Here is a 14,755-nt window from a genome sequence, read left to right as displayed (position 1 = left end):
ATATTCGGTATCTAAAATATCCTTGGGCAATTTTTTTAGAAAACAAAAAATAGTACAGACGAATATGTGACATTCGGTACCTAGAAATATCCTTGGACAATTTTTCTTAGAAACCAAAAACAATTTTCGGTATTTAATATTCGGTACCTAGAAATATCCTTGGACAATTTTTTGTAGAAAAAATCTATTATATTTTACTAGATTTTTAGGCAAATATATTCATGAAACAGTATCGTTTTACTAGAAAGGTGGGCAACGCCTGGTTCTGTTGCAAGTACAAGTAAAAAACATTTGCTGTACTATAAGAGTTTTTTGAATGGAAGCCTATCGACATCTATTTGCGTTCAAGTTTAAAGGTACAAGCGTTCAGTAGATTAGAATTAGGATTTAATAGTGGCAAGCTTTACAGTCATTACAAGAACCTTCAAGGTTTAGCGTTAAATATCTGTTTTTTGCACTGCATATCCTGTATCAGAGGGCAACAGTGTTCACTGCTAGATTTCAAGTGACACTTCCTACAAAGAGGGACATCTTTATAAAATTAGTTTTATTGTTTTGTTCTTTCCAGTTTTTATTTAGGTGTACCTTTGGGTATTTATAGGAACGAATCACCATACCAACCCCGTGGCTATGGATATGATATTCAAAAATACGATTTTCACAAATGTAGCAAAAACCAGTGACGGTGGTGTTTTCTGGGAGGGTCTTGAAAAGGAGTTGAAAACACACGTATCCATCACCTCATGGACGGGAGAGAAACACTGGACAAGGGATTCAGGTTAGTTTTATCTCCTTCTTTTCTTACTTTTCTCCGTTGTATTGTTTGCCACAAAACATATAACGGAAAAAAAAATATAATGAAATTCAAGATAACTTGCTTAAACCCCATTTGTATGAACATTTCACTAATAATAAAATTCAGCTTATGCTATTTTTGGAGTCAATGGAACGTAAACCTGTTTATAGTGGCTGCTTAGCTTGTAGCAGAAGTTCTGGAGATTTGAGCTCAGTATTGTGTTGCATTTGCAATACGGGGCCCAGGGTTCGATCACCACCGCAGCAAGGTTGGCTACAAGCTTGCTGCTTGGCCCTGTAAAAACACCCAGCAACTGAAACGTCGATTAGACGCCCTATGCGCCAGCAATGGCTCTGGAGGATCTTTATCCTGGTCCTATTGTATTGTATCGAATTAACAACGCCTCTTGACTACTGAGATCCTTGTGTCACCCCTTCAATGTGCTGCTACAGATGAGTTCACACTTCGGGTGCTGTATTACCAAACTGAAATCAAACTCAATTAGCCACCACCGGATGTTTTGACTTTACCTCAGACTGGCTGTTCGGAAGATTCTGATTGGCAAAAATCTTCTGAATCATATGATAAGGCTACGAAGTTTGTTTGTTTGAAATTAGAATTAACACTGAAATCTGCTTACTGTCGTTCGCTTATATTAGATTTCTGGACATGCTGAATCTTATTACTAAAAATATCTTACTGTAGATGGAACACTTATTGAATAAAAGTGTGGTTTTCAAGTGACTAACTCCCTAAAAAAGATTATGAACATCCTAGTTGGCTGTGTGTCCCTAATTTTCAAACCAGCAGATTTATTGTGTTGGCATCACTATAAAAATCCTTATTTTATAATAAACAACGTCTTGTTGGGATAATGTATCCTAGTCTAATGGATTTTAACCTTATTCATGACCGTGCCCCAAAATTGTAAGCACATTTTTAACAAACAATTATTTGTTAAATACAGTTTATCAGTGAATTTATAAATTGTAAGTGCAATGGTGCCTAAGTAAACAGTTCGTGGTAACGAACTGTAAGTAAGGAGCGACCTGGCTCAGTTAAACCGAAAATCTAAAAAACAGAATTTTGTTACCAGTGGATACATCAAAAGAATCAGTTTTTTATGCTGATTCCAGCATAAAAAACCCATTCAAAATTACGAGCTTAAGAAAATTTGCCTTATTTTTGAAGAAAAGGAAAAAACACCCCTTAAAAGTCATAGAATCTTAATGAAGATCACACCATCAGATTCAGAGTATCAGAGGACCCTACTGTAGAGTTTTGAAACTCTTATATGCAAAAATGTGGAATTTTGTATTTTTTGCTAGAAGAAAGATCACGGATGCGTGCTCATTTGTTTGTTTTTTTCCCAGGGGTGATCGTGTCGACGCAGTGGTTCTAGAATATCGCAAGAGGCTCATTCGAACGAAAATTTAAAATTTCTGATACCCTTTTAAAGTGATAAAAACGGAGGGTAACTGGGCCCCCTCCCACGCTTAATTTTTTCCCAAAGTCACCCGATCAAAATTTTGAGATAGCCATTTTGTTCAGCATGTCGATAAATCTAATAGCTATGTCTTTGAGGATGACCTAATCCCCCACAGTCCTCGGGGGAAGGGCTGCAAGTTATGAACTTTGCCCGCTTTTTACATATAGTATTCTTATTGGGAAGCATACAGACGTTTTTATGGGGTTTTTCTGATAGTGGGGGGGGGGTCAGGTGGAGGAAGTTGTTTTAGGATCTTTTTATGGAGGAAGCTTTCATGGGGGGAGGAACACTGCTATGAAGGCGGCGTCGGATTTCTCAGCATCATTTAAATAACGATCAGATTTTAAATAATAAAACAAGATTTTTCAACCGAAAGTAAGGAGTCATATTAAAACTTAAAAGGAACATAAATTATTATGTATATTTTGGGGTTCGTCCCCTTGTCAGAATCCCCTAATATACGCAATAATTTCTGCTTGTTTTAAGTTATACTGTTGCTCCTTGCTTTGATTTGTAGGTTTTTATCTAATTTCTATATAAAAGAATTTATTTAAATACCTTTTGTTTTGTCTTTCTATTGGGATACTTGTTTTTTTTTTGTGCCATCAGAGATTTGATGCGAGGATTAATGCTGCTTGCGACTGGTATAAAACAGGTCGTAGTTGTTTTCGTGCATCAGTAAAAAAAAGAAAAACAATTTTTTGATGGTTTAAAAATGATAACGTTTTTGATTTTTTTTTTTGCGTAAAGGATCTAAAAACTAGTTGTTCCTAGCACTATATGTTATAATTTTATAGAAATACCATGAAATTTGTTTTCAAGAAATATTAATTGATCAGTGATCCATGCTTTGATCTCAGGATAAGTTAACGCTTGAGGTTTAAGTCTTCATAAAATTTTAAATTGTCCTGATGGACCTGATAAGGCTATGAGTAGAGGATTATTTTTAAAAGATCTAAGGCCATACTAATACCTTTCACCGCTAAAATACCGTTTAAATTAAAACAGTTTTAAAGAATTATAATAAAATCAGGCAAATCATTGAAATTTTTAATGTCATCTTCTATTACCAAAGAAATATTTTTTCCAATCTTTTCTCTATGATATATTTTTTCTTGAACTTTGTCTTTCCAATTGAATAACTTAAAAAGATCCATAGAAATACAGAGAGAAAAAACCTCCTTTATTCGTTTATAAGTTGTATTTAAAATGTTTCATTATTAGACAACTTAGCCGAGAATTGAACAAAGAAAAAAGAGAAACTTTACCCAATTTAATTTCAGGGAAGAAAAATAGATCGAAACTATTTCGCCTGTATAAACAACAAGTCATTCTCACAGCAAAAGAGAAAGAATGGTATTTAAAAACAATAACTGAAAATCCAAACAGTGCGAGCGAAAAAGGAATTCATGGAGATTAAAACCCAAAAACAATAAATAACTAAAATAATTTCCAAAACTCAAGCTGAATAAAGATAAAATTCTAACGTAAAACTAAATTACTCCTTACCAAAAAGTAACAGATTTATGTTAAGTAAGACATAAAAACATCCTTGTAGGTAAACCTGCTGCCCATCCAAACGCAAGATTTTGTACTCCTCTCGTCAATTGTCCAATCCTGGATCCCCATTGGAACAGTCCTGAAGGGGTGCCTATTTCTGCAATTCTTTTTGGTGGAAGACGTCCAGAAGGTATACCTTTAATTTATGAGACACGATCGTGGAAGCATGGAGTCTATGCCGGTGCTTCTGTTTCATCTGAAGCTACTTCTGCTGCAGAATACAAGGTGCACTGTTTTTTTTTTTTTTTTTTATTATTATTCTTGTTTGTTGCCTCGCATTGAGTATCGAATGACTTACTATAAAAAATGAATGCTACCCGTGAAGGAAGCTCAGATTCGTCTGTGGAAAAAAAAATGGCATATAGCATTAGTCAGTATAATCAAAATCAACTATAAGATTACCCAAATAAAAATGTTACTTGCATTTTTAATCTCCTTCTTCCTTTTACTTTCATTAGGCCTAATATTAGGTAAAAGAAGGGCGCTCTAGACTTATACCTACACATTTTCAAAAGCTATCCATTGTTCTGCATTCTGACAGAACAACCCTAACTATATATCTGAAGGAATAGCCTATTCTGATGGAATAACCCTAACCATTCCATAATATTCAATATTAATAAAAAAAAATAGCATAAAATGAAGTTAATTCAGGAAAGTTTACTGGATCCGAATAAAAGTTGACCTTGAATTGAGATTATAATTTTCTATATATCAAAATTAAGCTTCTTTTTAAATATTTTAGTCATACAGACTATTGCTACACATGTAGCACCAGTAATTCTGGCTCCAATTGAACGTTTGTTAGAACAAAAAAGATAAACATATAAGTTTACATATTTCTTAGCAGACAATTGCAATGTTAATTTGTTTCTCTCAGATTTTATGGCACTTGGTATTAACCAAGTGACATATAGCAATCGCAAATTCTGTCGGTCTGTCTTTCCCGGTTTTGCTACTTTAGGCACTTCCAAGTAAGCTAGGACGATAAGATTTGGCAGGCGCATCAGGGACCAGACCAGATTAAGTTACAAATAGTCGTTTTCACGATTTGACCATCTGGGGGGGGGGGGGAGTGGGGGTCAGCTAATTTGGAAAAAATAGAAAAAATGAAGATTGACCACATGGTCAAAAAGGTAATCGCTGGCAAACTCAAAATGGCAAACACAAATCCCATCCGATCCACAAGAAAACTTCTTTTTTAGCTTAGGTATAATCTCTTTAATCAAATTATCTCTAACGATTACCTGCTTGGATCTAGCTCGACTGTCCAAAAAAACTTTTTCATTTCTTCATTAAACTTTTTAGCCTGTGGATTGTCAGGGGCTTTAAACTGGTCAGAAAGATGAGCCATCCACTCATGTATTTCTAAGGCACTAATATCATTAAATTGATCGGGGAGGGACCTCCAAAGACAATGTGGATTGTCAACGATTTTTGCCGCCAGTTCAGCTTTGATATTAGCAACATGATCTCGGAGCGCTTTACAAAACTTATTTTTCATATGAATACTGATAGCATTTACAGCAGCAACTGTAGGCCTATCACACTCTTGCCGAAGATGGAACCATACTTTAGCCTGGGAACAAGCACTAACTAAAATTGGATCTCGAGACCAACCATATTTTTTTTTTCGCTCGACATTTGTGAACAGGTACAGCTGTCTGATCAGCACATCTAATAGCATGAATAATCTGTTCACAATATGGATAAAGCTGTAAACGAAGCTCAAGCTCGTCCATAACTACAGAAAAAGATTGAAAGAGATGATAAGGAACTATTATTTTAGTCAAAATATCATCCCAAACTTTCCGGAAAAGTCCTAGGTCGGTAAGATCCTATGATTTCCTGACGGACCCCTTAGAATGTAAGGGGCTCCTTGCAGAACTGGCTAGTGGAATACTCACATTAATAGGAAAGTGATTACTACACAAAAAATACTTCAAATACTGAAACTCCATGCACAGGCTCGCCGGAGAACAGAGCATGATCGATGTTTGAAGTTGTTTTAGCTACGGATATGCAAGTAAACTGTTGGTTTTTCGGGAGCATATGAAACACTTTAGGCAACATCGTCTTTACGATTTGAGCTCGGAGCAACGATCACTTGATAAATCACAGTTGACATTGCCAATGATGAGGCAAAGTGGGAATAACTGGAGCAATTGTTTTACATATTTAGCCAACTTGCGACATGCGTCATTAAATCTCATTTCTGAGGCCTGATCACCATTATTAGTGAGTAAATAAACGTTCACAACAGCGAAACCATTGCAACTAACGGCAAAAAAGCGATCTTCCGAATGCAAACATTCAAATTTATACTTGCTCAAGACTGCCTGCTATATGCTAGGTTGGCCCTTTGATTTTTGAAGAGAAGCAGGGTATATCTAAGTAGAATTAGCGCGAGATAATTATAGCATGTTTTTGCGATCCGGTAGTAAAAACTGTTCCTGTATGCACACTACGTCATATTTTCAACCATTTTTTCAAGCAAAGCAAGTTTATTCAGGACATCCATTTATGTTCCAAGATAATACCGATACAGAACTGTGGCTAGTGGCCATTTCTATGAATTTGCTTGAATTCTATTAGCTTTCGGTTTTTGGAACAGCTGAAAGAGTAACAGTTGTGCTTTCTAGATTGGCATGATACACAGTATGGCTTATTAGTGCAAGGGGATTGTTTGGTATGTCTGTAACGAGTTTGCGCACTGTGCCCAGATATCTGGGGAACTTCATAATCTTTTGGCAATTGACCATCGCCGTTGTGGAAATTATAGCATCTGCGGGGTAGATGCCGATATTTTTCCACATGGAGAATCTCGTATCCAGGTTTAGGGGTATTCTTTTTTTCTAATCACTAGATCATTTCGAGATGCGAATGATAATTTAAACGTTAATTAAAGCCAACAACATTCGGCCTTGATGCAGTAAGGAATCAAGGCTTGAAATCCATCATGAAACTCGAGTGGTACCTGCTTAAGATGCCCATAAACTGTTTAGCTTTGTTTTCTACAACTACACTATCGTCGTAAGTTTTAAACGAATCTGCAATTCTCTCATGCGTTCTAACATTGTTTACAAGAACTTTAAACTCTAATTTGTGGCGACGAACTTCAATATTATATCTTGATTGATACGTGCTACATACTGAATCAATAACTAATTTAAGAGCTCCACAAGATTTAGGGGGATTTTTCACCACTATAGAATATAATAGAGGGGTTGCGCCAGAATTTTCTATTGAAATCAGAGATAGCCTTACACAATGACCCCTGTTTGAATTCAGTTAGAGTTTTTTCCATCTTTCTACGAATTTGGTTCACCGTAGAGATGAAGCTTCAGTACCCGCCGGGACTTCTGAAGGGTCCCAAATCATAATCCTGGGAAGTGCCTTTTTCCTTTGAGCATTTATGAAATATTTTTGCAATATACATGATGTTATCCTCATCATTAAGGTACTTTATGCATCTATCATTACAGTGAAAGTAAGCTCCCTACTTTGATGATAAGCTTTTTAAAAAGCCTCGTCATAAACGGTACGCTTTCAGAAAAAAGTATTTTGTAGCTAAAGTAATTTGTATTTTAAATACATATTTTGTAACTAAATACAAATCACTTCCCTGGCAATGTATTTCCAATTATTAATTAATTTCTTGCTGGCATGAATAATTTGCATTTGTAATTAACTAAATTTTGAAAGTATATCCCACAACAATACATGTTGCACTTAAAACATTGGGCGTCATGAATAGAGAATAAAGAAGTTTTAAGAAGCAACTTTGCATAGTGAGACAGTTACTCAGAGACATGTCGTCATTACTTTAGCACCGCAATCTACGATGTGGTTGGACGATTTAGACCAAACACTGCTGCAACACTTATATTTTTTAAGTAACGTAACCTTGTTTAGCCTTTTTTCCTCTTTGGGCTTGTGGAAGTTACATTGGTGAGTCAGGGCAAACAAATGGATACAAGCAATGAAAATGCTAACTTTGTAATGTCTTTTTTCAATCGGCAAACATAAAATAAAATACTTAGATTGATTCCCAGGGATTTTTAATTATATATTCTTCTGTAGTTTTCCTTGTCGCACAGATGCATGTCTGTTTACCAACGATAAGCTTCTTTTTTCATCATTTAGCCTTTCAGGGAGGACACTCAATGAGATGTTTACTCATTGACTTATATCTTACTTCTTTATAATGATTTAATGATAATGTAAAATGGTAAATAGTTTGAATTTAGGTAGAAGGTAAAGTCATTTGTATATTTACAATCTAATTTATTTTGTTTCTCCATGTACAGGTTGCAAATAAAAAATCTTGTAAATTTACAAATGACTCTACCTACTAGCTAAATCCAAACTATTTACTATTTTAAACAATCTTGAAGTTTCAAATGAGTAAAATCAGTTAAATTGAAGGTTAAAGATAATTGTCTGCATTAACTGTCAATTTTATGGGAACTGCTTGTGTCTTTAGGAATGTCTGCGTTTTTCTATGGTGTGTGAAACTGGGAAGCTGTTTCTGGAGTTTTTTTTTATAGCTACAAATCGATTGACTGTCTCAGAATTTTCACTCAATAGATATTGTGGCTCGCTTCGGGCCACAATCTGTTTTGCTTCTTAACAAGGGTACAAGATCATTCATTTTTGTTCAAGTTAGCTTTCTTCTTATATTATAGGATCAACCATGGTACAAAAAAAAAATGCGTTTTGCAGATAGGGTTTTATCCCTCTGTAATTGTACGGTCCTCTGATATACGGAATTGTAAGAGATAATCAAACAGTTCGTGGTAACGAACTGTAGTAAGGAGGACCTGGCTCAATAGTAACCGAAACTCTAAAAAACGGAATTTTGATACCAATAGTTACATAAAGAGTTGTATTTTTATGCTGATTTTAAATATATAAGTTTGATCAGGTTTAGTTTTACCCTACAAAAGTTACGAGCCTGCGAAATTTTGCCTTATTTTAGAAAATAGGGAAAAACACCCCCTTAAAGTCATAGAAACAAAAATCACCCCACCAGATTCAGCGCATCATAGAACACTACTGTAGAAGTTTCAAGCTCCTATCTACAAAAGTGTGGAATTTTGTATTTTTGTGCCAGACGAAAGATCACGGATGCGTGTTTATTTGTTGTTTTTTTCCAGGGGTTATAGTATTGACCCAGTGGTCCTAAAATATCGCAAGAGGGCTCATTTTAATGGAAAGTAAAAGTTCTAGTGCTCTTTTTAAGTGATCGAGAATTCGAGGGCACTTAGGCCCCCTCCCACGCTCATTTTTTCGCAAAGTCACCGGATCAAAATTTCGAGATAGTCATTGCGTTCAGCATAGTAAAAAAACCTAATAAATATGTCTTTGGGGACGACTTAATCCCCCACAGTCCCCGGGAGAAGGGGCTGCAAGTTACAAACTTTGACCATTGTTTACATATAGTATTGGTTATTGGGAAGTGTACAGACTTTCAGGGGGATTTTTTCACTTTGGGGGGGGGGGGTGCAGGTTGTGGGGAGGGGGCTACGTGGGACTATCTTTCCATGGATAAATTTATCATGAGGGAAGAGAATTTCTATGAAGGGGCGCAGTGACTATTATTTTAAAAAAAACAATGAGAAAATAAATAAAAAAGGTTTTTTCAACAGGAAGTAAAGAGCAGCATTAAAACTTAAAACGAACAGATATTATTACATATATAAGGGCATTTGTCTCCTCCTCAATGCCTTGCTCTTTACGCTAAAGTATTTTTAGTAATTTCAAGTATTTGTTCTACGGCCTTTGTGATTCACGGGTCATTCTTAAAGAATTGGGACAACATTCAAGCTTTAATGTAAAGAGCGATGTCTTGACCAGGGGGCGAACCCCCTCATATATGTAATAAAAATATACAAATATAGAAGTTCATTCCGTTAGTTAATCCGTAAGTTACTTATATTTATTACTAATAAAAACGTTCGTAAAAAAAAATAAAAAGTTCCAGTTGCATTTTAAGTAACCAAAAGCTTGAGGGCAACTAGGCCTCCTCTCCTTCCTCTTTTTTTTATCAAAATCGTCCGATCAAAACTCTGAGAAAACCATTTGACAAAAAAAAAAAATATATATATGCAAGTTTCATTTTAATTGTTCATGTGCGGTGAGCCAAAATCAAAACATACATTAATTCAAAGAAGTTCAGAAATTAAATTTTAAAAAACAAGTTTTTTTCAACTGAAAGTAAGGAACGATATTAAAACTTAAAACTAACAGAAGTTATTCCGTATATGAAGGGGGCTGTCCCCTCCTCAACGCCCTGCTCTTTACGCTAAAGTGTTTTATTGTTTTAAAAAGTAGAACTGTGACAGAGTCAAACTTTAGCGCAAAGTAGCGTAAGAGCGTAAAGGACGTTGAGGAGAGCACAGCCCCTTTCCTTTACGGAATAATTTCTGTTCGTTTTAAGTTGTAATGTCGTTCCTCACTTTCAGTTGAATTTTATTTAATTTTATCAAGATCACTCCAATGACCGGAATATTTCCCCCCTTTTCTTTATGAAATTTGGCAAATTCTCTCAGGCTAATAGATTTTTATTGGTGATTTAATCTGGCACATTTGGAATCACCATGAAAAATCTACGATCTTGATACTGTTGTTTCAAAATTCGGTTTTCAAAGTTTTGGTTACTACTATCTCGATGGCTCTTTACATATAGTTTCGTACAATGAAATTGTCTGATTTCGGCAGCTCCAATATGATTTAAAAATAGAAAATACAAGATAGGATAGTCTTAGCTGTCTTCATTAAGGTCTTACCCAATTTTTTCGCTCAATTTTTTTTTTTTTGTTGTATTTTTTTTCTTTCTTATTCTCCACCCATTGTCCAACTAACGGTTCAGTTAATTCACATTAACTGAGCTTTAAGGCTTCTAGTTACTTTGTCAAGCTTTCATTTAGATTGAGTAGGATATTCTCTTGTGTTGATTGTTATATTATTTACTATCTTGTTATGGTCAATATTTACGCCTGTTAAATATAGCCTAGACTTTTCTTGTTTATTTTAACAGTACTGCCTTAGTTTTTTCTTTATTGTTTGATAATTAACAGCAATGTAGGTATACAACCCCATTTAACTGCATCATTTGGTGGTAATTAATGTTTATCTTTACTATAAATTTTGGTCTTGGTATTCGCATTTTAAATTATAAAATAAACCAATATTTTTATCGCTTTAAAAACTTGTTCGACTTCTGACTTAGTAATGTCTATGCACACAGTTCATGAAAATCTACTAGATATTCAGGAAGTAGTTCTTAGAAAAAATATTTTTCAGGGACATAAGGTCATGCATGATCCATTCTCCGCACGCCCTTTCTTGAGTTATAATGCGGGAAAATACATAGAACATTGGCTTCAAATGGAGAAGGATTACAGGAAAATGCCAAAAATATTCCACGTGAACTGGTTCAGAAAAAATAAAGAGGTACGTAATGACCAAATAAGACCATCAATGGGTTCTGGGAGCTTATAATTAAACAAATTCCCAAGCAGCATCTAATATTCAGATACCAGGTGAGGTCCTTCAATGGTCCAGGTAATTCAATGACCTAAAAATTTCTCATTTTTGTCTTCGTTTTTGCCTCTGCTTTTTTTTTAACCTTCTAGACTTCCATTTCTAATGTTTGAAAAATAAACTATTCCCCAGTAACCTGAAAAATTTACTGATATACACTTATATCAAAACTTTTTGAGTCTGAATAATGAAAGTGACTGTGAGTAATAAGTCAAATTATGCCACGAAATTTGATCATAAATTTATTCTTATATAAATCTCCAAAGACACGTCAAATACCTTAAAAACTCCTCAGACATCGCTAGACACCTCAAAAAATTGTCAGAAGGGAGCAAACGTTGGGCGGAAATTTGTTTTAGTTTCTCGTCGTTTTAGGTTTAATTCATTCATTCGTAGTAATTAGTGTTTCCCATAATGGGCTATTTTTAGCCCATTATGCCAAAATAGCCCATTAAACAGAAGAAAAGCTGAGAATAAGCAACAACCAAGGGTCAATCAAAGACAAATCTAGTATCAAACAGTTCGTGGTAACGAACTGTAGTAAGGAGAGACCCGGCTCAATAGTAAATGAAGCTCTAAAAAATGGGTAACTGTACCCTACTGTAGAAGTTTCAAGCTCCTATCTACAAAAATGTGGAATTTCGCATTTTTTGCCAGAAGACAGATCATGGATGCGTGTTTATTTGTTGTTTTTTGTTGTTGTTTTTTTTTCTAGGGGTGATCGTATCGACTCAGTGGTCCTAGAATGTCGCAAGAGAGCTCATTATAATGGAAATTAAAAGTTCTAGTGCCCTGTTTAAGTGACCAATAAAATTGGAGGGCACCTAGGCCCCCTCCCACACTCATTTTCCCCCAAAGTCACCGGATCAAAATTCCAAGATAGCCATTCTATTCACCATAGTCAAAAAACTTAATAACTATGTCTTTGGAGACGACTTACTCCCCCACAGTCCCCGTGGGAGGGGCTGCAAGTTACAAACTTTGACCTGTGTTTACATATAGTAATGGTATTGGGAAGTGTACAGACGTTTTCAAGGGGATTTTTTTTGGTTTGGGGATGGGGAGAGAAGTTGAGGGGGTTGAGTGGGAGGATCTTTCCATGGGGGATGAGAATTTCAATTAAAGGGGCGCAGGATGTTCTAGCATTATTTAAAAAAAAAATAATGAAAAAATAAATATGAAAAGTTTTTTCAACTGAAAGTAAGGAGCAGCATTAAAACTTAAAACGAACAGAAATATAAAGTATTTTTAGTAATTTCAACTATTTATTCTACGGCCTTTGTGATTCAGGGGTCATTCTTAATGAACTGGGACGAAATTTAAGCTTTAGTATAAAGAGGGAGGTATTGACGAGGGGGGAACCCCCTCATATATACAATAAAAATATAAGAATATAGAAGTTCGTTATGTAAGTTACGTATATTTTTTACGAAAGAAAACGTTCGTAAAAATTAAAAGTTCTAGTTGCCTTTTTAAGTAATCAAAAAATTGGAGGGCAACTAGGCCTCCTCCCTGGCTCTTCTTTTCTCAAAATCTTCCAATTAAAACTATGAAAAAGCCATTTAGGCAACAAAAATTAATATGCAAATTTCGTTTTAATTATTTATGTGCGGAGAGCCAAGATCAAAACATGCATTATTTCAAAAACATCCAGAAATTAAATAAAAAAAACAAGTTTTTTTTTAACTGAAAGTAAGGAGCGACATTAAAATTTAAAACGAACAGAAATTACTCCGTATATGAAAGAGGCTTTTCCTCCTCAATGCCCCGCTCTTTACGCCAAAGTTTTTTACTGTTTCAAAAAGTAGAGTTAAGAGAAAGAGTCAAACTTTAGCGTAAAGAGCGGAGCGTTGAGGAGGAAAAGCCCCCTTCATATACGGAGTTATTTCTGTTCGTTTTAAGTTTTAATGTCGCCCTCTACTTTCAGTTAAAAAAAACTTGTTTTTTTATTTTTAGATTTTTAAGAGCCACATAAGGAGCTGAAAGGATGAATCTACAAAACAGGGTGATGAAGCTCAGGCGAAAATTTATAAAAGACTATTTTATTTCAAGGTATATTCCCTTGAAAAGGATGCTGTCAAAACAGTTGAAGAAAATTCAGGTGTGTCTACTCACCAGCCCCACTCTTGCTCTTGATTTAGAATATTCCCTCTAATCTACTTTTCAGCTAGTGTCACTTGGGACCAAATACAAACGTTTATTTTTAAATAGAAAGAAAGATTTGTTCGCAAATCAACACAGTATCTAGGGGGATTGCAGGGGTATTTTGAATTGGTGTATGCTGTCAAAATTGGGTAGAAGCTTTCATAAGCAAAGCACCCTGTCTGTAAATCTAAACCCGAAAAGTGAAGAGACCTGGAGTGCATATGAATAATGTGGAAACATTATTCATTTATTTAGTGCGGTCACAAGCTGAGGAATAAATCTGGTTCTCTTGGTTCATAAGGTCCTATTTTGCAGTTATTGCAATTTTGCTATTTTGGCTGGATTGAAATGCAACACGAAGATTCTTTTAATAAAACGGTAAACTAAATATTAAAGGGTGTCTACAGGATGTATTATAATTGATATGAATAACAGTTGGGTTCTAGGCGTTTACTCCCCCCTTCCGTGGAAAATACCCCCGGAAAATGCTTCCGGGAGCCCCCCCCCCCCCTGCGGAAAATAAGATTTTCCAAATTCGAGAATTTTATTTGAGTTTATTTATTTATTTATTTTCTTTATTTCCCTCAAAAAATGAGGTGTACGCTACAATATAATATAAAGAAACGACAAATGATAACACTTACAATCAAAACCTATCAAATATTGATCAAACACTTAAAAAGAGAGGAAAAAAAAGATACAAAAACACTTGCTAAATAGTTTAGCCTAAAAATCATCAAGAGCCAGAACTGTTACTAAAAAACGGAAATAAATTGTGGCCTAAAAGGTTAATTTTTGTATTATCTTCAAATGTTTTATTGTTTTCTTTATACAGACTACAGGATTCTTCACTTTAAGCTTTAAAAGAATCTCAGTGTTACTAAAAGAAAGGGGGAAACCAAGTAAAAATTTACAATAAGAAACTTTAATGGGCGAAAGGTCAGAAGGTCTGAAATTACGGAAGAGGAGGGACGGGAACAATACGTGAGGCAGAGCAACAGCGCTATACATACGACCAAGGACGTCCCGACGGTAAAGACCCCGAAAACGAATTAAAAGACCAAATGCCTTGCGTAGTTTCATCTGAACATGCTGAACCAGGACTGGTTTAAAATCTCTTTTCGGAGTAGCATTAGGTAATCCCAAATAAGTGACTATTGGCGACGACTGAAAAGTAACACCCTTGCCGCAATCGAGAGTCGCCCTGACATTATCCT

At 35.2% G+C, this 14,755-nt stretch overlaps 1 protein-coding gene across 1 annotated transcript in view; it reads left to right on the top strand.

Moving 5' to 3' along the window:
- Positions 1-14,755, top strand: part of LOC136032836 (phosphoenolpyruvate carboxykinase [GTP]-like) — a 60,994-nt gene that overhangs the window by 24,307 nt on the left and 21,932 nt on the right. Inside the window, exons 7-9 of the mRNA XM_065713246.1 lie at positions 602-778; positions 3,844-4,070; positions 11,154-11,303. Coding sequence (XP_065569318.1) covers positions 602-778; positions 3,844-4,070; positions 11,154-11,303 — 554 coding nt within the window. The remainder of the gene's footprint in view (positions 1-601; positions 779-3,843; positions 4,071-11,153; positions 11,304-14,755) is intronic.

This window comes from Artemia franciscana, chromosome 11 (assembly GCF_032884065.1).
Source record: "Artemia franciscana chromosome 11, ASM3288406v1, whole genome shotgun sequence".
Classification (NCBI taxonomy): domain Eukaryota; kingdom Metazoa; phylum Arthropoda; class Branchiopoda; order Anostraca; family Artemiidae; genus Artemia; species Artemia franciscana.
Note: the sequence above shows the minus strand (reverse complement) of the source record. Positions and strands in the feature narration are given on the sequence as shown.